At 37.8% G+C, this 25,655-nt stretch overlaps 6 protein-coding genes across 8 annotated transcripts; 2 read left to right on the top strand and 4 right to left on the bottom strand.

Annotated features, from left to right (window-relative positions):
- The first annotated feature begins 786 nt into the window (after positions 1–786).
- On the top strand, positions 787–3,860 carry dynll1 (dynein, light chain, LC8-type 1). The gene is made up of 3 exons (XM_080051919.1): positions 787–918; positions 1,780–1,918; positions 3,479–3,860. Exons 2-3 carry the CDS (start codon positions 1,787–1,789, stop codon positions 3,614–3,616), a joined length of 270 nt encoding a protein of 89 aa, XP_079908045.1. The 5' UTR covers positions 787–918; positions 1,780–1,786; the 3' UTR covers positions 3,617–3,860.
- A 1,504-nt stretch (positions 3,861–5,364) lies between these two features.
- Positions 5,365–7,747, bottom strand: rpl6 (ribosomal protein L6; the record flags this gene model as incomplete). The annotated part of the gene is made up of 6 exons (XM_080051907.1): positions 5,365–5,544; positions 5,671–5,855; positions 5,971–6,019; positions 6,860–7,003; positions 7,393–7,491; positions 7,607–7,747. The coding sequence occupies 6 exons, from the start codon at positions 7,745–7,747 to the stop codon at positions 5,392–5,394; spliced, it is 771 nt and encodes a 256-aa protein (XP_079908033.1). The 3' UTR covers positions 5,365–5,391.
- A 1,566-nt stretch (positions 7,748–9,313) lies between these two features.
- On the bottom strand, positions 9,314–16,113 carry acaa2 (acetyl-CoA acyltransferase 2). The gene is made up of 10 exons (XM_080046437.1): positions 15,979–16,113; positions 15,030–15,196; positions 14,748–14,876; positions 14,403–14,519; positions 14,143–14,290; positions 13,860–14,035; positions 13,498–13,627; positions 13,288–13,358; positions 10,372–10,526; positions 9,314–10,281 (listed from the first exon to the last, which is right to left on the bottom strand). The coding sequence occupies exons 1-10, from the start codon at positions 15,992–15,994 to the stop codon at positions 10,200–10,202; spliced, it is 1,191 nt and encodes a 396-aa protein (XP_079902563.1). The 5' UTR covers positions 15,995–16,113; the 3' UTR covers positions 9,314–10,199.
- A 273-nt stretch (positions 16,114–16,386) lies between these two features.
- mrpl40 (mitochondrial ribosomal protein L40) lies at positions 16,387–18,656 on the top strand. Of its 2 annotated transcripts, none has more exons than XM_080044136.1 (5): positions 16,387–16,554; positions 16,757–16,843; positions 17,532–17,687; positions 18,002–18,083; positions 18,204–18,656. In XM_080044136.1, the coding sequence occupies exons 1-5, from the start codon at positions 16,493–16,495 to the stop codon at positions 18,429–18,431; spliced, it is 615 nt and encodes a 204-aa protein (XP_079900262.1). In that variant the 5' UTR covers positions 16,387–16,492; the 3' UTR covers positions 18,432–18,656. The 2 variants fall into 2 exon arrangements, with proteins under 2 accessions (XP_079900262.1, XP_079900261.1); XM_080044135.1 differs by having other exon boundaries at positions 16,754–16,843.
- A 2-nt stretch (positions 18,657–18,658) lies between these two features.
- cUnh22orf39 (chromosome Un C22orf39 homolog) lies at positions 18,659–20,678 on the bottom strand. The gene is made up of 3 exons (XM_080044156.1): positions 20,629–20,678; positions 19,548–19,715; positions 18,659–19,421 (listed from the first exon to the last, which is right to left on the bottom strand). Exons 1-3 carry the CDS (start codon positions 20,656–20,658, stop codon positions 19,290–19,292), a joined length of 330 nt encoding a protein of 109 aa, XP_079900282.1. The 5' UTR covers positions 20,659–20,678; the 3' UTR covers positions 18,659–19,289.
- A 902-nt stretch (positions 20,679–21,580) lies between these two features.
- ufd1l (ubiquitin recognition factor in ER associated degradation 1) lies at positions 21,581–25,450 on the bottom strand. Of its 2 annotated transcripts, none has more exons than XM_080039839.1 (12): positions 25,314–25,450; positions 24,995–25,142; positions 24,109–24,141; positions 23,892–24,013; positions 23,464–23,594; positions 23,309–23,381; positions 23,131–23,199; positions 22,978–23,046; positions 22,853–22,903; positions 22,672–22,760; positions 22,304–22,388; positions 21,581–22,129 (listed from the first exon to the last, which is right to left on the bottom strand). In XM_080039839.1, exons 1-12 carry the CDS (start codon positions 25,314–25,316, stop codon positions 22,055–22,057), a joined length of 948 nt encoding a protein of 315 aa, XP_079895965.1. In that variant the 5' UTR covers positions 25,317–25,450; the 3' UTR covers positions 21,581–22,054. The 2 variants fall into 2 exon arrangements, with proteins under 2 accessions (XP_079895965.1, XP_079895966.1); XM_080039840.1 differs by having other exon boundaries at positions 24,995–25,127; positions 25,314–25,441.
- Between the last annotated feature and the right edge of the window lie 205 nt (positions 25,451–25,655).

The following is a 25,655-nucleotide window of genomic DNA, read 5'->3' as shown; positions in this document are numbered from 1 at the left end:
AATACATCTATATTTAATGTCTACTAGTACTTACTATTTAATGTTTTGGGTCAAATGGGTTTTGGCAAGAGTAAACATGATTAATTTCTGTGTAAAATACAACCATTCAAATGATGGCTTTGTGATCTAAAACATAAAAAACAAGCATCTTAAAAGTAATTCATTTATATTTGATCTCATGCATCGGCTGTAGTGGCTTTGTCGTAAGATGTCATAACCCATGGTCATAATAACATGAAAGTTTCTTCTTTACACAACATGTATTATCATTTGGGAAACACTTTAGAATAAGGTAGGCCTACACAACATTCTAGTAACTACTATATAGGTATGCATTATCGACTACAACACTTTTTTTAAATGCATAACTATGTAGTAGTAACAAAACAAAAACAAAAAAATTACTATGTAGTAGTTACTAAAAAAACCTATGTAGTAGTTACTACAATTGTGTGTACCTTATTATAAAGTGTTACGTAATAACTTAATTGTTTTATGTTAGGTTCATTTTATTTTACAATATTTACAAATGTCATTCAAATTAAATTAAATACTATAATTACAATTATTCAAATTAAAATAATGAAAAACTGTCTAATGCCAGGCCAGTCGATGCCAGTAGGGCCATGTTGTATACAACGGTTGCTCCGGCGACCATCCATGCGTTGGTTGCATCTGCATCACGCGGTGCATCATGGGATGATATAAAATGCAGGCAGAAACACCAGAAAGATAGGCCTAAATGAGCCAATGAAAGCGCCAAGTGCATTAATATCAGCCAATAGGAACGCGTCAAAGCAGCAGTCTCTAACCGCTACACACCCACATTACTTTTGTGTCAGCCACTTCGCGGGAGTTGTCACTACAGGAGCGGTCGTCTCTTTAAAACTAGACAAACTGTACAAGGAGGAATAAAAGGTAAATTTAAACATTTTCGCATTTAGAAAATTACAAGTTTGTAAATGTTTTATATTGAGTAGTATCGAAACGATAACATCTGTGATCACTGTCAGACGGTGTTTTTCTTGTCCTTTCTCGGGATGAATGAGCAGCAATTTATCGTTGTTTAACGTTAGCTAATTTACAGCTCACCATCGCTGAATATGAAAGTGGCGAAGTGTTTATAGAGAAACCTATCTGCCTATGACACCTTACTTCAGATAATGTTGAGTCCTATGCCAACCGTTAATTTATATGAAAATCGGGTGGTGTTTATTTTGGTATATGTACTTGAAGCTTGTTTTTTTGTGTCAATCTAACGTTGGTCGGTTGTAGAAATATGTTTACATCTCATAGCTATATATTTCATTTTTTTTATTTATTTTTTATTCAAACATCGGGTAAATTTGACACGATAGTCTTAAATGTCTTGCGTATCCATAGAAACTACGCAGCGCGCGCGTCCAACGCCGATGGAAGTTGTTATGCAATACCAACAGGATTCGCTAGTTCCAATATTATGTGTCAGTTATTATATAATGATATCTTCGTCACTAACGAGCCATTTATATATTTTTTTCCTGGCTGACAAGACCCTTTGATGCTCTACATTCAGAACCGTTTTGCTCGTTCGAAGATGAGTACTGTTTGGATTCTCGCTGTTTGGATCCTCGGGGTTTAGAGTCGATTGCATTGTGTGTGTGTGTGTGTGTGTGTGTGTGTGTGTGTGTGTGTGTGTGTGTGTGTGTGTGTGTGTGTGTGTGTGTGTGTGTGTGCGCGTGTGCGCGTCTTTGCCAACGAAGATGATGATGAATCCTCCACTGTGTTTTGGTTTCCCAGGGCAACCATGTCTGAGAGGAAGGCAGTCATCAAAAATGCCGACATGTCGGAGGACATGCAGCAGGATGCCGTGGAGTGTGCCACACAGGCCCTGGAGAAGTACAACATCGAGAAAGACATCGCTGCATACATCAAAAAGGTAAAACAAAAAACGTCTTCTAACTGGTCCAGTTCACTAAAGAAGCTTCCCACTGAGTGTGATTGTAACTAATACCAGGAGTGAGGAAAACACCCCAAAAATATCAGTCGCTGCAGTTAAAAATGACTCACAATACAAATACATTGGGAGAAGGTTTTTTTTAAAAGAGACTATAAATGGTTGGTTGCCGTTTTTTTGTTTTTTTTAAATGCCTCTCAGCCATATGGCCAAGTTGAAACATTAGGTAACACATTATTTTTGGCTTTTGGTTGTATATTTTGAATGACCTAAAGAAAATGCCATATGAAATAAATTAATTGCTGTTAAATCAACATTTTCCAACATTTGATGTACTAGACCTCCATACTTTTTCACTGGACCAAATAAGTTGTGTTTTATGATGCAAAGTTGTCCCAAATCCAAAACAATTGATGTTGTTTTACTCTCTAGTTTTGTTTTTGGGGAAATTGGTCTCAAATGTAATTTCAAGTGACATTAATAAAAGTCTTTCAAAGTCTTAAATCTATTTTGCCTTTAGGTGTTGGAACCCTGCTAATAAATTGGCAGGTTTTGCTGTGGTGTTAAGCTAATTTGCACTCTGATCAAGCATCCTGTGCAACACACACACCCAGCCTGGTATTTGCAATTGTTTCCACTCTTCCTGTGAAAACCTGTTCCTCTTGGACTCACTGTCCTGCAGGAAACACATGACCATATTTCTATCTCCGTGATGGCATTCCTGATCAGTGTGGGGAGGGGCACACCACTAATTATGATGCAAATGCATTGCATACCTGTAATGAACCAGTTTTACAAGTGTGGATATTATCTTTCATGCATTCCTCCGAGTCTTTGCGGGTGTATATCTTCTGGTATTACTGAGTTTTACAATTTGAAGTTATGTTGGCAGAATTGTCAGTTATATTTGACAAATGTCACAAGGGCCAACATCAGAGTTAAAGGTGCAGTGTGTAATATGACATCATCAAGAAAGTTCTACAAAGTTCTAGAATGCAACGCTTCCTGGATAACCCCAACCCTTTCGAATAATAACAGAAGCTACAGTGGCCTTCAAGGACAAGAACAATTCTAAATTTTAAACAATGCACCTGATGACATTCCAACTATGACACTTTCAAGATGGCTGCACTAGGCCTTGGGCCAAGATATGCAGAAATATGGACATATATGAGATCCTTTCTAAGGGAAAAATAAATAATTCTAAATATTTTTTTCAGCTATTATGCACTAAATTAAATGTACTTATGGATATTATAATTACTTTCTACAAAATCTGCTCGGAAATAAAACCCAAAATTCTACACACAGCAGGTTTAAATCCTGTTGCAATAAATGACCCAGCTCAAGCTTGGGGAACACTCTTGGAGCTTCAACTTAAGTTGTGTATTTTTACTCAGAATGGTGATAGGAACATTTTGGTTTGATGGTCAAATGTTGTGTGCTACATAAAAAAAAATGTATTCTTGCAGATCTGTATGTTTTTGGATCACTTACTTCCAAACATGTTTGATTAACTCGGTGTGTTTTTGTCCCACACAGGAGTTCGACAAGAAATACAACCCCACATGGCACTGCATCGTTGGGAGAAACTTTGGCAGCTACGTGACTCATGAGACCAAGCATTTCATCTACTTCTACTTGGGTCAGGTGGCAATCTTGCTGTTCAAGTCCGGATGAGGGAACGCATTTTCTCAACATCAGCCGACGGTATATACAGTACTGACTGACTCGACAAAGGCACTTATCATTCCTTGGCAAGGGGCCGCTGCCTTTTTTCTGTGCTGCTTTCTACTTTGTTTTTGAAGATAAAAAAAACTTGGCCATGTTAAAGAGATGAAACACTTGTATTTATTTTTGTCTTGTTACATTAGACATGTCATTTTTTTAATTAAAGTGTAGCTTTTAAGCTGTCTGGGTCCAATGCTTGGTGTTGTCATTTCATCGCACCGCATTATGCACCAAAATAACCAAGTGCAGTAAACCTATTAAACATGCCAAACCATTGGTTCAGGTACTTGTATTGTTTGAGAGGTGTTGGTGATATTTAATTTGCAGTAGACTTACTATTTCACAGCTGCTGTAGCCAGGTTTGTACTCATATTCCCCATGTGTTAATTTAAAGTCACGTAAAAAGGTGGAATAATGGGCTATAAACCACTCTGGCACATGAATATTGTCTAACATGCCATATATCAGGTCAACAAGCTCAATGAAGTTGCCTCATTGTGAAGGCAGCTCGTGATCTTTTCACAGGGTTCATACAGCTTAAGAGTAAAGTTCAAGCACCTTTCAGAAATTTTAACTTTTTCAAAAACCCTGAAGCTTTAAATATGTATGGAAAAGAAAACATGCCTAATATTTCATATGGCCCTGTCTGTAAAATGTAATTAGATTCAAGTAATGTATATAGACTATCACCCAATGAACGCTATTGAAGAAAAAAGATTTTCCGTAAAAAGATAATAAACTAAAAAGAATCCAATGTAAAAAGGTGTCCTGTGTGGTACTAATTTCTGCAGCTGATTTTGAGTAAATGGGGAAGCAATGTGAAAGCTATTAAGATAAATTATCAAAATATTTGTTGAAAGATAAATTCCACAATGACAAAATGAGTGTTCTACATGAGCCCAATTTAGTTAAATGTTCATAATTTAATAATGCCAAGCCAGCATTAAGGTATTTTGTGTAAACTAGATATATTGACGGTCACTTAATCAGTCTGATCAATGCAAAGAATCCAGCATTTTACAGGTTTCAAACCTTGAAAACACTATTTAGTAATCAAGCCTTTACCAAACTTCTTAGTTTGTTTTGAACCATTTGTCAAATTGGCAGCAATAATTGCATCTACAAGATGTCTATAAAGAAAACCTTGATGGTAAGTCAGCCCACCAATGCAAGATGAGTGAAGACTGCCAGCAAATAAAATGCTGGAAATTGTGCTATTCTGGCTAGGAAATGTTGCTACACAGGAACCTGAAGCATCTAAGAAAGATTGTGGCTGAACCTTCTCACCATGGACAGTGTTTGTGAGTCACTCGCCTGTAGCAGAAGTCCATCAGGACCAAAACCGTCAGCCACAAAAGCTTCTTCAAGGCCCAGGGCTTCGTCTATGGGACGGAATTTATGTCTTTTAACAGTCAACCCCATATATACACCCCTTATCTTATTCAATTATATAGCTCAACTAACAATGCACATATTTTTGTATTATATATTTTACATTCTAAATTTATATTTCAGATGCCTAACCGGGTCTCTCTACATTTATGTGAATTGCATTTTCTTTGAATCTTTTCATAACTTCACTCAGGATCAATTCGTTATTGTCATCCGTTTTGCAAACCGTCTGAACACAAATTGCTCGTAAGTGTACCTGGCAATAAAACCAATTAAGCACAAACAAGACAATAGAGGACGACAGATAGATGGTACTCTTTATTACAACACATTTAGAAAACCAGCTTGTGTGGGAATACACCGTTGGACAGGCAGAATGACGAGCGCAGGTACCCCTTCATCTGAGGTACTTTCTTGATGAGTGGCAGGAGCTGAGCGTCCACAGCTTTCTGGTCCTCCTTCCTCTGCTCTGTCACCTGGTATTTCTGCAGATGTGGACAGGGAGAAGAAAACCAGTGAGTGGGGAAGAATAAATCTAGGAGCAGAAGTCCCGTTCACAATATCAAATAAGTTCAGTATTATATTTGGTAACATTATCAAAGTTATTTTACTTCTTTTTCTGTATCAAAGATCTCTCCCTCCTGGTGACGGGGCCTCCTCAGCTTCTTCTTCTTGAAGTAGGCATCGTTCAGGGTTTTGGGGACTTTCATTTCAGTGATGTCGATTTTGGTGTTGGTGGCGATGACAAACTTCTGGTGAGCCCTGCGCAGAGGGACTCTGTTCAAAGCAAGAGGGCCTACAAGTACACAAACAAGAGAAAATGGTTAGAGAAAGGCGCTTAATAAAAGGGATGTACATCTCGTCTACAGTGCTAATTTCAATTCTGGATAAAAATGTTGAGCCATCCTCACCAGTGACAAGCAGGAGACCACTTGAGAGCTGCTTCAGGAACACCACACGCTAAAAACAAAATACAAGTATCAGTAAAAAGCTATTCGTTTCACACTGTTAACAATTATGCCATTAAACACTACATATATGTAAACACAGGTCAAATGGTTGCCATATGGGTATGAATTCAACAGCTGAATCTACTCTGATAAAATAATGCTACTCTATACTTGTTTTATCGATGGGGCTCTATTGTCAGTTTCATCGCTGAAGCAATACATGGGTAACCCACAGCTCAAAGTGTGTGGGCACACTTGCATGCCTCCATAACATGACCATGTTTGAGTGTGGGAGGAAGAGACAATGTCTGTAGTACATAGGGTGTGCTATAATGGTAAGGTGCCCAGCAAGCTTGTCATTTCCATGCACAATATGAATGCACCATATTTCTTTTGCATGGCAATATCTTCTAAATCCCTGTTATATTCCTCATTAAAAAACTGATTGTTATTGACAACAACTGAACAACAAGTATTATGTTGCCAATTTAAGAATGATTTCAAGTCTACCATAACTACAATCCGTAAAGAGACCGCAAATGTTAGTGTAGTGGATTTGATGTCCCGCAACAGGATGGACATTAATAGACTAAGATGAAGACTACTACAGGTGGCATCTCCCCTTTAGCCTAGACAATCACCCACAACCTAAGTTTTCACATTTAGATGAGGTATCCTTTAGTTTATCACAGATTGTCTTCAAAATCAGATTCCAATCATTTGTTAAGTTGCAGGGGGCCGTAATGTTCAAATGTTTTCCAATGCACTAGAAGCATCACGTTACATGTGCGTCAATAGTTTCTGCTAATCAATACTTGTATTCATGACCTGTGCTAGAAATGGTTCTCACCTTTCCACGGTGGCGACCAGTGAGCAGAATGAGGACAGTTCCTGGGGTAATGGTGGCACGCAGATTCCTCTTGTGCTGGCTGAAGGGTTTCTTTCCGTGGCTCTTAAGTTTACGGGGAACATCCTCTGTGGGGTAGTAACGGGGCTATGATGGGAACACAAAAACAAATTAAGTTTCTTATTTCTAGGGTTTGCTGCAAAAATCCAGTGGACGCAATGAACAAAAGCAAACAAGTTCACTCCCTCGGTAGACAGCAATGACAAACTTAGTCAGAGTTTAACAGCACTGCATCAGCTAATATCACAAGTTGTAATGAGATTAGAATTGACCCACTGTAAATTCTGCATGTCATTTGTGATAATGTTTTTAAAGAAATCAGTATAGTGTATGTATGGTGGAGTCATTTCCCATCAAACACGTTTTTAAATCTTACTGTGCAACCCATTTATAATTTCCATTTTCATTGTCAGTGCAATGACATTTGAAGCGACAACTGTCATTAATCAAGTGAAAAATATTGAATTCACACTAACCATCTTGCGCTGCTTGACAACACGAGTGCCTCCATTCTTGTCTCCTCCGACAGACTTAACCACTGTTGCTGTGGGCCTCGCCTTAAGTTTCTTCTCAACCTGAAAACAGAGGGGTTGTTTATTAAGCACAACAAACTCAAGACAAATGTAATGTTCAGATGGTGTTTTTTAAATGCCTAATAATTACATAGCATTGTCACAGATCTACCCTCACCTTGGTCTCAGTGATCTTGTTCTTCCTCTTGTACATTGCCCTGCGGGCGTACATGGCAGAGCGGGAGTAGCGGCCGATGCCCCGGACCAGAACCGGGTTACGGCTCCCGTGCTTCTTCTTCTTCTTGTCTCCCTCTGCCATCTGACACAGAGCAAAGGCAAAGACATTTAGTAAACCAACCGCAGCATAAATTACGAGATTAGAAAGAATTACTTTAAACGTCAATGAAATTAAAGCCCAATTTTACAATAACCAAAAGACAACGCTATTAAACATGACTTGTTAAACAGTTAAAAGACTATCCAGGTTGTTTATAATACGTTAAAAAGCTGTTAATGCCTTGCAGAGGTCTGAAGTCAACATGACCATATTGGATCATGCCATGCTGTTACCAATAATTTTTTAAGGCATCAAAAAAAAAAAATCCCGTCTCATGCTTTTAAAAGGATCTGTGGCAACCCCAAACAATGTTGTGTGCAACGTCATTATGGCCACATGATCATTAGCCTTGATGTTATACATTTATAATCATAAACATTATTCCATGTTTTGTTGGACTGAATTGTAGGCCATATGACTGGTTCTGATTTCGGACACAAGAGTTGCACTGCCTCATACACTACAGCATAAGTGTACTTATCTGAAAGACACCGTACATTCGTAAAGAGAATAAAAACAAATAAACATTTGATCGGCCCGATTTAGTGCTAACCCAACAGACCCAATACAGGAGGCATGACAAGAAATGTGAGCTAACAATTAGCAACATAGCCCAAAACAGTCACCTAACTGGCTGCACACACCCTCGTCTTCTCAGAATGACAATTAAATGTCTTAAAACGGTTACAATATCGACAGCGAAATGGTATGGCTAAACAGCACATACATTTTATGTAGAGCTACACGTTTCAATTAGCCAGCTGGCTAATGTTAAAGGCAGCACGGAGGTTAGCCGGCGGCCTAGCTCTGCGGATGCAACTAAATATTCATTATTACGGACACATTACGGATAATTCATGGCAATATCAACATGTAACGTATCGTCTATATACAAGGATTCGTCTCCTGTTGTTTGCAGACAGTTATTTTTATTCTGTAACACAGATGAACATAGATTATATCCCCACAGTCACACGAAGGCAAGGGTTTCTTACCTTTGCTATGAAAAAAAGAAAGACATCCGGGCATGTGACGTATATAAGGACGCTCAACGGTGACGTAATCGCGTCGAGTTTCAAGGATGCGATGGTCCTTGTAGTCCTAAATATATTTATCCTTTTTTCTCCTAGTAAATTGTGATTAAAACCAACAAGACATGGTTTTAACGAGTCGTATTACATTTGAGTTGCTTTTTTAAAATGTATTACTATATATATATTATCGTTTTAATCCGCACATACAAAAAAGTAGGCCTATGTATCTTTTCTCAATTTTGATTAACATTTGATAATTGATTATTAGCTGCTACTTTCAACAATACAATTTTCTTCCTCGGATGAATAAAGTACCCATACATCTATATATAAAATAAAACAATAAATGACTGTGTTAAAGCTTTATTTTTAAGAAAAATATCATATTCAATCCATGAAGATCAGTAACAATGTCTCATACTTTTGCCACCTTTAAATTAATGTACAAATAAGAAAGAGATGATTATAAACTGTTAATCTGCAAAGTAAAATCTAGAAAATGTTGTACAGCAAACTTGAGATTTGTTTTCATTCTATTCCTTCGACAAAGCAGTTATTCCCCTGCTTTACACTGTCAAACACAAACAAAATCATAAAAAATCATATTTTCACGAGTAAGCTTTACAAACATTTATTATATGAAGGTCTAAATATCAATTACCCCAAATTAAGTAATCATTTCTCATTATCTAATAATTTTTTAAAAACATTATCAAGGTCAAATATTAAAGAAAAATGTGTTTGCTTAGAAAAACATACTAAAACTAAAATACGAATTAGTAATGGTTGTCTGACAAATAAAATAAATAAATAAAATAACTTTACTTGTTCGAAAATTGCATTTTTATTGAGTGGATTTGACACAGAAATACAAAAGTTTTCGCTGAAGCCAAACACAGCTCAAAAGTCACAGGATACATTCTCTTGCAATGGAGTGATAGAACATTTTTAAGGCTATAGCCCCGCACAAACTGTTCATTATTTGTTAATAATATGCTACACACATGCTTCCGTGACCAAGGACCTAGCTTTGTATTTCAGGCACATACATAAACTGTCTCTGGCACTATGGTACAATGAGCACAGGAAAATTAGTTTGCTCTGTATCTTCACAGAGCAAGGCAAACTGACTGAAATATGTATTGTACATTTTTTATTCAATCAACTGAAAGAAGTTTGCGGCAATAACTTATTGTTGAGTATTGCTTCCTGGGCCAGGATAAAACTGAGAAGCAGTTCATGTTAAGAGAACATTTGCAGTTGAACGTATTCTACAGTGTTTTTTAATTTATTCTTTTATCTCTTCAAGCTTGTGTCATCTGTATTTAATTGTATGTGAGTGGACGGCGGAGCATGACAATCTTCTACAGGCAATCTTCCGATATTGGCAGATTCTTCGATCAGCACCTCTCCAAGATGATGGCGATGCCCTGACCACCACCGATGCAGGCAGAGCCCACAGCGTACTTGCCTCCTCGGCGCCTGCCGAAAACAAAACTCATTATTCAAATATTCTTAAAGTGCACACATCTCCCCTTTACTGTACGTACAATTACTAAACGGCAAATCTACCTGAGCTCATGCACTAGGTGGCCAGTGATACGTGCTCCAGAAGCCCCAAGAGGATGTCCGATGGCGATGGCTCCACCGTTGACGTTGGTTTTCCCTGGATCCAGACCGAGAGCCTTAGCGACAGATAGGTACTGAGCGGCAAAAGCCTCATTCACCTGATTAAGGGAAATGACACGACAGAGTCGACAGAGTTAACTATCTGAATAAATAAATAAAATGCAGTTTTTGAAACTAAGTAAGAGCTTTTTTTTTTTTTAACTTATATTTTAATGGTTTTATAATTTTTTTCCCCCATACAGACAAAAAAGACAGAACAAGTAGACACGTACAATACACACACAACCCCCACCCTTCACACAAACAGACACGACATACAAAAAAACACACACACACACACACACACACACACACACACACACACACAACACACACAAAAAAGTAAGAGCTTTTAATCAAGTATTGTAAGTACAATCTTGAGGTACTTTACCCAAGTATTTCCATACTTTTATAATTAAACTACACTATATTTCAGAGGTTATTATGACTTTTTACTCCTCCCTATTATCTGACGTATGCAGCTACTAGTAACTGTAGATGGAATATTAAGATTGAGGATTTAAAAAAAATAAAGAAACATATGAAACTAGAAATGCAATTCCTTGAAGAAATTGCGGTGTGAATGCTGACGCGGCTGAAGCTGATGCTGAAGAAGCTGACGCTTCACTGCTGAATGTTGATGAAGAACGAAGGATGAATATATCTGAATCAACAGAATGGTTGAATAATAGAATGTTTGAAAAATGTGGAATATTTGGAAGTTTGAATGGACTTTCTAGCTGAATTGAGGAATGAATTATGACCTTGAACTATGACCTCCAAAATGTAATCAGTTCATCTTTGAGTCAGAATCAACATTTGTGCAAAATTTGAAGAAAAACCGTGGAAGCGTTCATGAGATAATGCAGTCACAAAAGGCAATGTCACAGTGACCTTGAAATTTGACCTTTGACCTCTAAACTCTTGTGATGTCATCTCTGAGTCATACTCAACATCTGTGCAAATTTTTAAGAAAATCCAGTGAAGTCTAACATTTTGTGTTGGAACGGGGATTCGAACCCCCAACCCTGTGTTCAGCACATTTCACTTGTATTCTGGATGTATCATAAGAGATTGGACTCTTCTCCCATTCTGTGACCTACATTATCCTATGATGTCACAGACAGGTGCAGAGGTCTCCATAGTGACTGACAACTAATCAGTGTCAATTGTAAACAGCTGGTACCGTACACGCGTACAATCAGTTCTCTCCCAAAGAGGATCTCACACAGGCGATTTCAAATGAACGCATAAGCCCAAACTGCTGCTTTTATCTCGCAAACCGTTTGTCTGACAGAAAAAATTATCATACCGTGAGAACCAGAAGATTCCAATTAATATTCAGTGTCAAATTTGTGTTTGTAATTTGAAAACTTTGGAATTCAGAGCAAGAAGCAAATGGTGTACACTTTGAATCTCCTCGTTGAAAGCAGAGTCTATTTTAAGAAGCTTAGAAGCTCACAGCTCCCAATATGTATGTCCATTTGGCTCCAAAGAAACATTTCTGCGACCGCAACAATAATATCTACAGTTAGAGACCAAAATCATCCACGAGGATTTAGATTTTTGTGAGTTGACGCAATCTTAAAAATGTCTGGTGTTCTTTTTTATTCCCTCTTCTCCACTCTGGCAGTTGATGTGCACACTCTAGAAATCACTCAAATTGATGTTACATGCGTCAAACATGGCTGATTAATTGGAAAACTATGCTTCTTTTTTTAAAAGGTTGAATTTTAACAATGAAAGACGAAAGATAGCTGAATATTTGGTCGAAGAAATGAACTTTGTAGGATGAATTATCAGTGAGCTGGAAGTGCTTGAAATCAGTGCAAAACGCTCCGCGTTCTGCCGATTTCCTCATTCATTCTGGATGAGGATTTTTGGTGTAATAAACCTTTAATTATCTCTGAAGTTATGCATTTTATGAAAAAATAGTGAATTATGGAAGCGTGCTCCCGTGCAAGACGAACATGGAACACTTTGAATCGAGTTTCTACTATGAAGTATGAACGAGTACGAGCATTCATAATTTTGCAAGAAATATTAATTTCATAAATGGTTGATTTTCTTTGAAGTTATGGAATTCCTGAAAATTCCATTCGTATAATATTAATGTCTGAACTGTTCTGAACAGTTATATGTGACAATGAAGTTTGTCGGATAAAGTATGAAGGAGGAGATAGGATTTTAAATTTGCATAATACGTTGAAGAAGTATGAAATTATGATTTTTTTTTTAAATGTTGAAGGGGAGCAATAAAGTCCTTGAAGAGCTGAACATGTCGATATTTGAATCAGGTTTGAAGGTTGAAGTATGTTGAAGATATGGAACGCGTAGGAATATAAATATGGAATATGGAATAAATATGGAATAAATATGGAATGGTTTCAGCATTCACACCAATAAATAACCTTGTTAAAACTTTAAAAAGTTGTTTGCAACCTTATTTTAGTTTGTGATCCCTTAAAAAAAAGCAGTTTCCTGTTAGGTCCCCTAATCACGTCTTGGACGTCTATGAGCTATTTCACCAGAGACATTTCCCCTTTTAACTTTTTACATAGTTTTAACTCCATAATTGAGACCAAATTATACAGTATTTCAAAAAGAGCTAAGACTAAAGAAAAGTCCAAAAAATAAATAAATTTTGAGTGTATCTGAACTCAAACATCTCATGATCCCCTCAGTTCTGTCTTGTGGCCATTTGGATAGTATAACTGTATCTATACTTTTACTTGGGTTAATGATCTGAGTACTTCTTCCAACACGTATGACACAATCCCAGGCAGAAAAACACAGATGTTTTTTGTATGGGTTACAAACCTCCACAAGATCCATGTCGCCGAGAGTAAGACCGGCTTTTTTAAGGGCTTCTGTGATTGCTGGAACGGGACCTGAGAGGGTTCAAGGAAAAGAAAAACATTTGTACTTTGAGAAAAACCTGCCAAATACCAATTCAGATTATTTAGTCATTAATTCCTTATAATTCAAAATGGGGTAAAATTACATCTCCATAACAGTGGTGTCACTCACCAATTCCCATAATGCTCGGGTCACAGCCTGACACATGATAGGCCACAATTCTGGCCAGTGGAGTGAGCTTGTGTTCCTTCAGCGCCTCTTCACTTGCAATCACCACGGCTGCAGCACCATCGGATACACCCTAGGGATAAAAAGAAAAATCAGTGCTAGGTTTAGTAAAAGAAGTGACAATAGTTGCACTTTTTTTCCATTAAAATATATTTCCACTCAAACTGTCATAACTCATAACTAAAAGGGATGTTTTTACTTTTTCAGATTACAGAAACAGAACAGTTACTTTGCTCGACATTCACTACAATGATTTAAACATAAACAGATCAGTTAAGATCCAACACTTGAGGCGTAAATCTCACAGAAGCATTGGCAGCAGTGACCGTGCCTCCCTTCTTGAAGACAGGAGCCAGTTTGGCCATTTGCTCCAGTGTCGTCTGTGGACGAGGGTGCTCATCTTGAGCCATGGACACCTTGCCTTTCCTGGCTTTCACATCGATGGGAGCGATTTCTGCTGTGTAGTGTCCGCCTTCATGAGCTGTACAGGGAAACAAAGTTAAGATTTAGATCTATATTCACAAAAAGCACTTAGTGTAAAGTGAGCAGACAGTGGAAATCTTGAAAAGCTAAAAAAAAATACCTTACCTGCCTTCCACCTTTGTTGCGTCTGGTGAGCAAAAATGTCACAGTCTTCTCGTGAGATCTGGTATTTCTCTGCCAGGTTTTCTGCGGTGATGCCCATTGGGATTTTGACGTGCAGGTCAGTCAAACCCGCCCACAGGGTGTCCTCTAGCTGTCAGAGTTAGACATGGAGAGGTTTTTATCTTAGTGTCAGAGCTTAAGGAGTTTAATACCAAGCTTGTGTATATTTGTGTTTAGGGATTTGAGAAGTAGAGAAAATCAACCTTGAGATCGAATCCAAACTTTGTACCGAATCGTACGTTGCGAACAGCGTACGGGGCTTGGCTCATACTCTCTGAGCCTCCGCACAGAACCACCTCCGACTCCTTGAGGCAAATCTCCTACAAAACACACAAGGTCACAGGTGAGGTGAGACAGAGTGTACCTCAATGCTAAAACACATAATGTAAGTTCAAATTAACTAAATTATCATAGTGTTAAAGGTATCATAAAATAAGACCTAATAGTGATCACCTGGTTAAATAAAGGTGGAATGATAAAATAATAATAGATTATTTTCCATTTGTATTTCTCCCAGAATGTGTTGTTGCTGCTGAAGGAAGCCTTACATGTGCACCATTGATGATGGACTGGAAACCAGACCCACACAGTCTGTTCACAGTGAGAGCAGGCACTGGGATGGGAACACCACACCTCAGACCCACGTGACGAGCAATGTAGGCTGCATCAGCTGAGCTCTGAAAGAGGATAAAGAGAGATGAAAAGGTGAGGAAATAGCCTAATACACTGGTCAGCACAAACAACTGGTCAGTTAACAAAGGCATTTCTAATGTGATGGTAGCTTTGATCTGTTCAATGTGGCTGTTGATCTGTTGGATTTGATTTTTTACCTGCATGACATTTCCCACGATGACACTGTTTACAAGTTCTGGTGCCACACCCCCTGCAGCGAGGGCAGCTTTGGCTGCATGCTCAGCCAAATCAGTTGCACTGTGATCCTTGAGCGCGCCACCATAGGTACCAAAGGGAGTGCGCTTGGCAGACACAACAAATACACCTACAGAGAAACAGTGCATTTTAGTACAGCGACATGGAGCAAGATCACAACGTCAAATAGGGTACATAAACCATGTCCTTTAAATTAAACATTATTGGCATTACCCTGTTCAATTGACTTGATGAAGAACATTTTTGAACAGCATGCACACATTTTCTCAAAAGGTTCGAGCAATGCAAAAATGACTTCATAATAAACAAGGCACAACTGTCACTCTGTTAACAGGAAAAGTATTCATCTTGAAATACTGTGTTGATGTGTCTGCACTGAGTTTTCACTGAGGTTATGATTAACCTTAATGAAACACCTGACTTGTGCTGGAGGGCTGTGTGCAATTTGACCAATATTGTGTATTTTGAAAAACGCATTTACATAAGTCACTGTATTTGACTTTGGATGAACACATCTTATTTATTTGTCATGATATCTTATTTGAACGTGAGTATCTAAATAACATGTGTACTTAAGTAAAGAATAAGTTAGATTATTATTAAATATAAGCACTTAAATGGATCGAAAGGAGGGTGCAGCAGCTGATTTTGATCTTGACACCATCATGTCACCTTTCGCCTAATTAGCACCAACGTTGTAATCGGAATACCATTTAAAGCTCATTCTATGTAAATTCGACTTTACAGTGATTAACAGTAAGGTTAGTTCACTGATAATGCTACATAGCTACACAAATAGTAAAATACTTAGCATTAACAGTATGTCAAAGTAGCACAACTTCAGTCCACATTCATGCATGTCTGCTAAGGTGAAAATGTGTGTGTATTTACCTCTGAGAAGTGCCATGATGCAGATTCAACTTAACCACTGGTGTCAGGATCAAGCTTTGTGACCGAAATGTTCCTGTGGCTCTGGTGAATCAGTCGGAGGAAGAATATAAACCATGCACAGCACGACCTTTACCCCAAATAAAGCAGTCGATAACTTTTCACTCGTCCGGTAAGATTCGACACAAAAGTGTTACACAAAGACTAAATCTAAAACTTGAACATGAATTTAAATATTTAGAAAAATAATGAATGACTCGAATAATTTTAATTACGGGTTGTATTTACAAAGTTTTCGATATTTAACACCTTTTATTTGAGTTTGCGTCAACAAAAGTCTCGAAAGTGCAGACCCTAAAATATGAGCGAGACCGTTCAACGACGTCATTTCCGTCACTTCCGTCACTTCAGTCGCACAGGCAAAGCAAAGGGGTCATGATTTGTAACTACATGTGAACATTTTCTATTATTTGTACCTGAAGTATGACTTTAAGGTGAACAAACACAAAGCGGAAACATGTCTGTGGCTCTCTCGCGTGGTCTCTGCAGGGTGTTATCACGACACAGCCCCCAGTCAAGGTGAGCGTATGTTTTACTAACAAGGTAGCAAGGCTTTAGCCGCTTGGAGCTAACACAGCTAAGGTTATTCAGTAGAGAAATGCTGCTGTATCCTACATTATCAGGTCTGTGGTTGAGCAACAGTGCTGTTGGGTCCAGCAGGTGGCAGGTTGTCAAGACCTTTGTCCTGTTTGATTTGTTTGTTTGTTTGTTTGTTTAGCAGCTTCCTATTGGGACAACATCACCATGCTGCACAGAGTCCTTGGTGTTTTGCACCAGTGATGACACTGAAGACTTCTGCCCCACTGAGGTATGATTCATGATCAATGTTGGATTATAAACCCCTGGAACTCCTTTTTTGGAAATGCAATTTATTGCAAAATAGTTTGTAAATATGCTCTACTCAACCACTATACAAATAGCATAGATAGGGCTTGTAATTGGGATTTTAAGAATTGGTCAAACTTGAAAGTTGGTTTTATTGTTGTTTTGTTTGTTTTTCAATTAGTGCTAAAAAAAAATTCAGTATCAAATTTGCACAATCCAAGGTCATGTCGTGATTCTCCCTTTTTTGTTGACCAAAAGTCCAAACCTCAATATATGGAATTTACAATTATTCATTAATTACATAATAAATGTCCTGAAAAAGCTGGTCAACATGTTTGTTTGTTACTTAAAGTTCTGTGTATAATCTAATTCAGAGTCACTATTTCAGCACCAAAAGAAATCCCTTAAAAGGAGCTAGATGATAGAAGGATAAACGTGTGTACAACTTTGCTTGAATCACAATTTAGTCCCGAGTCCATTTAGAAAACATGTAATTGACATTCAACTGTAAAATGTAATGGATATATTTTTTATTTATTTTTTAGATCAATGAAAATCATAGGAACTTTGTTTCAATTAACACTATCGAAATATATTCATTTATTTCCAAGATCTAATTAGAAATCTATCTTGTGATGGCATGTGCTAATGTAGAGCTTTACTTTGTGTAGAGCGGAGCCCAAGAAGAAGAAGAAAGTAGACCCAAGGAGGGAGCAGATGCTCAGAGAGAGGCTGAAGAAGAAGCTGAAGAAAATGGAGAAGGTTGCACCTGAGCTCATCCCCATAGAGGACCTCATCACTCCTACCAAATGCTTGGATGAATCAAGGTACAGCAGTGGAATTATTTCATGAATGTTTTTTTTGCCCACTGGATATGAAGCAACATTGTGTTACACAACCAGTTAAAAAGTTCTCCTTTAAATTTCATTTCACCAGAGTTCTTAACACTCGTGAGTTTAGTTTTAATCCATATAAGAATCAGTTTGTTGAGGGCTTTTGAAATTGAAATGATTACTGTCATTCTTAAATGTATCATTCATCTTTCTTTGACTTACTGTACCTTTTGTTCTGTTCACATGCTGTCATGGTGCTTGCTGGACTTTAAGTGCTACAAATAACTGTTTATTCTTCTCTCACAAAGGGAACGCTCTGCTCCGAGGCTGCTGTTTGAAGAAAGTGAAGGTCGAGCCCTGCTGCTGAAGGAGTGGTGTCGGTACAAACAGGTCACCACTTAACCTTTCTCACCACCATCACTTAAGCTTTTACAGCAAAACATTTCTGCGCTCCATCATGTGCACTTAGTGGGCTATATATGATGCGCTCATCTGTGTTTGCTCCTACAGGCGCAGCACATGGCTGAAGTGGAGGCTGTTGAACTCGCTCTAGAAGCGCAGCGAGAGGCACTGGAGGAGCTGAAGTTAGAATCTGAGGCGCTGTACCAGGCGGCCCTGAAGCCAGACCCCATTCTGTTTCCTTTCACTAAACAAGGTCCCGTCTACACACCGCCAAAGACCAAGTATGAAGCGCCTGAAGGAAAATACCATGACATCACTAAAGTTTACACACAGTGATGGACAGGGAACGGCTCCTGTGTGTCTTTGTTTGTCCACAAGGCAAAAAGCCAAGATGCAGACTTTGTTTTTCTTTCTTGATTTGTACAGTCATCTCAGTTGTTTAATTTCATTTCTGATTCAATGCAACATTCATGGAAATAATGTATTGATTTTTTCACATTCACAATCTCAGTATAGAACATAATGAGAAAAAAAAGGAAAATAAAAATGTGCTTTTTTTTAAATTGATCCATATGTTTATTTTTTCAAGCCTGAACACGTTATTACAATAGGCAAGATCTTTGTAATGTATGCATTCTGTCATTGCATCAATAATATATTAATTGGTCTCTAGAGCATCGAAAATAGCACATTTACCTATGTTGAAGAGAATAATTCATATGGTGTTATTGAGAAATGTTGACAGGCTAACTCCTGTTTGCCAACATAATGTGTACAGAGTGTGTGGGGCATCAATGTTTACTTAAGTAGCAAAATAATGCACAACAGATCCTTCACTAGTATCGAATATTGACAGCATAAATGCACCCAATATTACGCTTTCCTCAGACAAAGTAGAGAAAAACAAGGCAATTAAATTATAAACTGAGTATAGTCAGCCTTAGGGTTTCAGTCTACACACAAGCTTAGGAGAATTACTCATGATTGTCTGAAAACATAAATGTTTGCAGAGATCATATTGGAATTTACTGGTTGAAAGGATGCCGTCATCCTCATCATTGACCACTGGGTGCTGCCATCACTGGTTTTACATCTGTTTTCATACAGCAATTCACTGAATACAACGTGCGATGGAGCTCATCTCCATGGCCAGTCTCTCCAGCATGTGGCTTTAAACAACAGCAGGTAAAAAGTTCAAGTGTCCTGAGGCTTTTCCTGGTTCAAGGGCATGTGCCAGTCTTTGGGAGGCTCTTGTCTCAGTTGCCACACCGGGGTGAACTTTCTTTGCTCTGCCACTCTGTTCTTCTCACTCGTCCGCAAAGCTTCCTGTAATACAGATAGACTACGTATAAAATGGCGGACTTTATTTATTCCTTTAATCTTTTTCAACATTCAGACTCCCTGGATAGCGTCACAACTGTCTATAAACAATGAGACATCCTGCAGATGTACCTTGGCCTCGGCTCCTCTGTTTTTCTCCCACTCACTGCAGTTGTAGAAGTCCTCTTTCCACTGCTGGCAAGCTGGGGAGGTGCCGTAGGTGTAAAAGTGGTGAAAACGATTCTTAAAGCTTTTGCAATGTTTGAATTCGCTCCAATAGTCATCACAGGGTCGAGGCGACTGTACAAACAGACAAAGTCAGGAATCATCACAAAGTCAACCTGCCCAAAGATATTGACCACCTACTGTTGTGTCACAGGTTGAACCCAACATGCTCCAAATGCCACAGTATGATAGGAATGTAAGAGTGTATAAAACATCAACCTGGGGATCACTACTAAACTTCTATAGCTGGCTTTGGTTTTTGCTTCCAAACGCATCTAAGAGTGTTTGTCTTGTTTATTGAATCGATGATCAAATAAAAGAGATTTTATTCATTAAAACTATAGCCTAATTGGTAAAGAAATGGCATTTTACATATCATTTGGGAAAAGGCCACTGTAACAAAAACTCCTGGAATGAAAAAAGGCAATACACCAATAAAGATCATTTAATATCAATGAGCTGTTATCATTTCAGTATAGCATTCATTTTGTCTATTCTTCATGATTTATTCATAATGTCTGAACATTTTAGACTTACAGATATATTAGAATGAAAGAATCGTCTAAGTAGATAATATAATACTATTTTAAACATTGTGTGTAAGTAATGCTGCTGCTTAACTTTTGCACATGTATTTCTTTTTTGCTTTAACCTCAGTTTAATCTAGCGCGACAATTACAATGTATTTCAACATGTATTGATTTAACATTCAAGCAATGCGAGCTGGCTACATTTCAGAACACAAATCAGAATCGGATCGTTAAATATCTGTGTTGAATCATCTTGTTGACATTGATTATCTCTCGCTAAGGTTACTTCAGCCGTTTAGCATCGGTAGCTAACCACCTCGCTAACTAGACATTCGGTTCATATGTGACTATTTTCATTATTTGTCGCGACTGTCGACAACAAAGCACATTTAATGCTACCCGGACATGTTGCAAACAACTTAATTAACAATTTAATGTTAAATAAAAATGATAATAACCCTCCATGATCTTTCCTCTGAACGGTCCATTTGGAGCAAGTACTTCCGGGTTGATTTGATTACACAATAAAAGCGCAACCAGAAATGTTTAAAGCACTTCTTACTTTGAAAACACTAATTGAAGGCTAAAAATTATTTTGAACCGCAAACATCAAAATTAAACTAAATTATAATCGTGCATAACTGAAGGTGAGCACACTTTATTTAATCCCAACTAAATCAAACAGGTTTTGGACAAATACATGTAAATATCTCTCTTATGGCTTTTACATATTCGGGACTTTTATAAAGTAGTCACACTTACTTAATATTTGTAATTTTACTAAAGGGGAATATGATAATAGCCAATGATTCTGAATGTGTTTCACTGAAGGTGAGCACACACAAACATGCTGTACATGTTGATGCAAATTTGAAATATTTTATATTTCATACATTCTTATTTCTACTTTTTAGTGCCCACATTGTGTATTTATAATAGAAAAAATATATATATACTTCTTATTCTTATATTTCAATTTGTTAGGATATATATATTATATTATAAGAAACATACTTTTTGAATTTTACATTCTTATTTTCTATTTCAAAATGTACGCTACTGTAAGGACATTTTTTTTCCCGGAGATCAAAAAGGCATTTATGATTCTTATTAATTGTATCTAGTTTAAACAATCCTACTCTGTATTTAGTTTAAATCAAGATTTTGGATGTTTTGGAAAAATATATATATATTTTTTTTTATAAAGCACTGATTATGTAATAAATATTCATAACTAGCCATGCCATTACACTTTGTCTAATTAGTACTTTACAACAAACCACTAACAATCCACTCACTCCTAAATAGGTCCGGCTGGAGTCAAGAAAAAAGTCATACATACAGAAACACCCATTTCATATACATGCTTCAGTCATTTAAAACATAATAATGAGTTACAATTAATTATTTTCAAAACACCTTTATTCGTCTATAAATAAACCAAAAGGAGAAACAGTTGCAAATTATTTCTATAACTCAAAAAGAAAAAGAAATCAAACATTGCATTACATTCTCTATAATTAAAAACAAAAAAGTATTGAGCCATTATTCAGACTCTGGATAAGAGTATATTTATAATGTACTGTCAAAATGGAAAAAAATATGGAAAAGGGTCTTTGTCAAAGGTAATACAAATTCTCCACCAGTTATTCTTTGTGTTGGTTGTGTGGATATGGAATTGTGTATGCCTGTTGAGGAAGAAACTACCTTCAGAGTTTTAATTATATGTAATCCCAACTCAACAGCAAAACTCCTATTGCAAAATGGACAGAGACACAACAAACTTTAATGCATCTGAAGGCCATTTTCTTTTACTTTGTTGTTGAAGGTGACCACAGATATTGTGAATCTGTGAACATTATTAGTCTCTTCGCTTGAAATCCTTCAAGGGTTTCTGCCCTTCTTGCGTAGTGACTGTCCTTCTCCAGAGAAGGCGGTGAATCTGTTCAAAGCGTCATCCTGAGAGGATTGAAAGAGATATATAGAAGTATAATATATAATTGGACATTTCTGAGAAAAAGCATGAATCCCACGATTAAATTGATCTACCTGGAAAAAAGTGTGAGGACTGTACTCAAACACAGCCTGGTAAAATATTTAAAAACTTATGATAAAATCCTTCATATTACTTACGTCATCCAAAAATCTCCTGGGCTGAGGCCTCGAGTTTCTGATGAAGGTGATCTTGCCAATTTTGAATTCGTAGTTGGGAATGCCTCTGTGTGAGGAAATATTAGAGGTTAAGATCAGGACTTAACACTGTAACGTCATGGTCCCTCAGGGCATCATATCTTAACAATGTTTTTTTACACCAGTCCTTAGCAACAGCAACAAAAAACGAGAATATGATACAAAACCAAATTCAGCCTATTGAAGATTTAGTCCTATCTGAGACATATTGTCTAAGATAGCCAAATGGCCAACAATACATGGTGTGGGGGAGCTGGTGGCATAGAGCTTTATATGCTGAAAGAAATACAAAAATACTATATTTTTCTCACCTTCTTATGTCGTTTGGGTCAAGAGGGGCGGGGCTGGGCTCGATCCCTTTAAGCTTACCATCCAAACGATTGCCATTGCCAGTGAAAGCCTGAGGGAAATGAAACAGTTCAGAAGTCACTTTAGCTCCAATCATCCCCATCATCAGTATTTGTCTCTAAGCCTGCAGCCATATTTACTCACTCTGAATCCTGTGTCCATGTCAGCGTAACTGGGGGGTTCTCCTTCTTCCTCCTGTGAAGAAATAAGAATTGATTAAAGTGTTCAGAGCACAAAACACAGGGTACCTTAAGGGTGATGGTTCTTACTGTTGGTTCTTCCTGGCGCTGAGGCCTTCGTTCAGGCTCTTTGTAGCCCAAAGGAGCATCGAAATCCACCTGAGAAACAGAGTCACGACACATTAAAAGAGGAGGTCGCGACAGGATGATTCAGTTGTCTGCAATAACACATTTGGGTCTTACATTCATATCACACTCGATGATGGACACTGCTTTATCTGGCTTGGTCTCCATGACTCGCAGCTCATAGATCTGAAATAAATACACAAATTATTTTTATTACCACTGGTATTCAGTCAAGAAATAAATCCAAAAACATTTTCACGTGTAGTCCAATGCTAATTGGAATAATCTGAATTACCTTTTCATTGTAGTTGATGGCTACAACATCCCCAGTTGTCAGGCAGGCAAAGTTTCTCAGTGCGTTCTCCAGCCTGTAATCAAGCCACGACTTAGTTGATCACGTCACTTAATCACATCATTTGAAAACTGGAAATCAAAGGTGATATTACTTACACGGCTTTGGGGTTTGTGATGTCCAGGAAGTCAGGGCTCTGTGGCTGGAACTTTGAGTAAGTGGCCACCATGAGGTTAACACTTTCCACTTGGACCAGACCACCTTCCTCCAGCAGGAGATTCTGCATCATCTGCACTCAGCAAAAACATTTATTTTTAGCAAATTATCGGCATTGCCTTGACTGAAACTTTCAAAGTGGCTTTAAAAGCATTTAACGAGCAGGCAGTATGTCATGTAATCTTAGTCGCCTGAAATCTTTCTACATTGCTATAAACTTCTTTTTTTAATAACTATTTTTTTTCCTTTTACATATGTGTTTTTTTGCACAAAATATTAAAAAAAACACAAACACAAACTAAGAGTTTTGTAGTACTCACCCACTGGTGCTGTGAAACAGACTTTAAATTTGTTTTTAACTGTTTCTCACCCAGTGTGGCAGGTAGCAGATTCCCTCGTCCGCCACAAACTCCAGAACGCCGCAGTGTGTCATTCTGTCAGAGTTCTTGTTGGTCAGCTTGAAGAGCATTGGATAAGTGATGTTAAGCCGGCCTGAACAGGGCAAAAGAGATTAAATCAGTAAAGATCACTGAGGATTCATTCAGGACATTTACACTGAAGAGGTGCTTGATTTGACTTCCACTTACTGAGCTGGTCAAGGGCTGAAGGAGGCATTATTACTGAGAGAAAAAAAGAAAAAAAGGGAATTAGTTGAGACATTACAAACAAATAATATCATGGGGCATCACCTCCCCTGACAGTTAAAAACAAGTGAGATATAAGGAAGGAGGTACACTTGTTTACAAGTAAACTACATCCAATAAGATAGAAAATGATATAAAGATCACTGTAATTAGACAGCTGAAACTGACCATTTACTTGTATGTCTAACATGATGAGGAAAAGTTTGACTCTGTGGGAGGTGAAAGAGAATCCGTAGCATGATGCTGGAGTAGAGGATGCCATTCACAGAAGCATTCAGTGTCCATGTTTTTATTATTTCCATGCTTAACTGGTTCCCAGGTCTTCAAAAAAGTATTAGCTAATTTAGCAAATGTGAGTTTACCTGATTGGTCCTAACAAAAACTGTGTCTTTGATGCAACATTTAAAAAAAGTCGTCAGACAAATATAACGGTAGCCACAAGCGCCCAAACCACTATTATTCTGGGTCAATTGCAGAGAAACTGCTATAAAAAACGTCATGCATGACTGTATTTTTTTATTTATTTATTTATTTTTCTGTGGCAGCATCTTCGGGGATTTAAAAAAAGTATCTATCTATTAATTTATCTGACACGGAGACAAACTGAAAGAGAAGACGCAGCATTATAAACTTACATTCCAACCGCAGACAACACTTTAAAGCAGCGATGATTCACTGTTAATTTAGATCATGTTTCTAGTGACTTTGGAACCAATCTGCACCTTTACTTTGCAGACCGTTGACCGAATTGAAACAGTAAAAACTTGCTAGTACAAAATCACTATGATTTAGGAGATTTAACCAAAGATTATTTTGATCATAAACTCACTTTTGCCTCCTTTATCCACGTCGGATCGGTCGTTGGGACCCGCCAGCATGGACACAGAGTAGCATCGGTACTGGGTGGAGAAGCGGTTCTGAAAGCCCCGGGACATCGGATGGTCGAATACGTGGAAGGAAAACTGTGGAGGAAAATCCTATCAATAAAACACGCATGGTTATGGTATATTCATGTTTACACAGGACATTATCCCCATCATGACAGCGCATCTTGCTACAGCTCGCGAGCTAAACTGCTCCGAGTTGCCTACGATTTATTTCGATAAAAATGAATCGTCAACGTTGGACAAAATCAGAGTTGTGCTCACCATGTCGACAGCTCAGGTGTTTAGTCGTCGAACGACTCAAATAAAAGTGTCTGCTTCTGTTTTATTACTTGCTATATCGCAAGTATAAGCCGTGAATGTCCACTGTTGTTGTTCGCTTCTTCAGGAAGTGTACAAGCTGACAGTAGGAAATGACGACACGACAGACGTTAACCAATCACAGCAGTGCTTTGAAAAAATAATAATTTCTAGTTTTTGATCAAATTTTCCTGCAAAGGTGCATTTTGAGACGAAAACGACTTCTCATTTGGCTTCCAACAATAAACGGGGTTTATCAAGGTTTCACAAAGTTAAATTTAGGACTTTGAAATATCTTTTTATGAT

Source organism: Ammodytes marinus (assembly GCF_949987685.1).
Source record: "Ammodytes marinus genome assembly, chromosome: 2".
NCBI classification, from domain to species: domain Eukaryota; kingdom Metazoa; phylum Chordata; class Actinopteri; order Uranoscopiformes; family Ammodytidae; genus Ammodytes; species Ammodytes marinus.
This window is presented reverse-complemented; position numbering and strand designations above follow the sequence as displayed.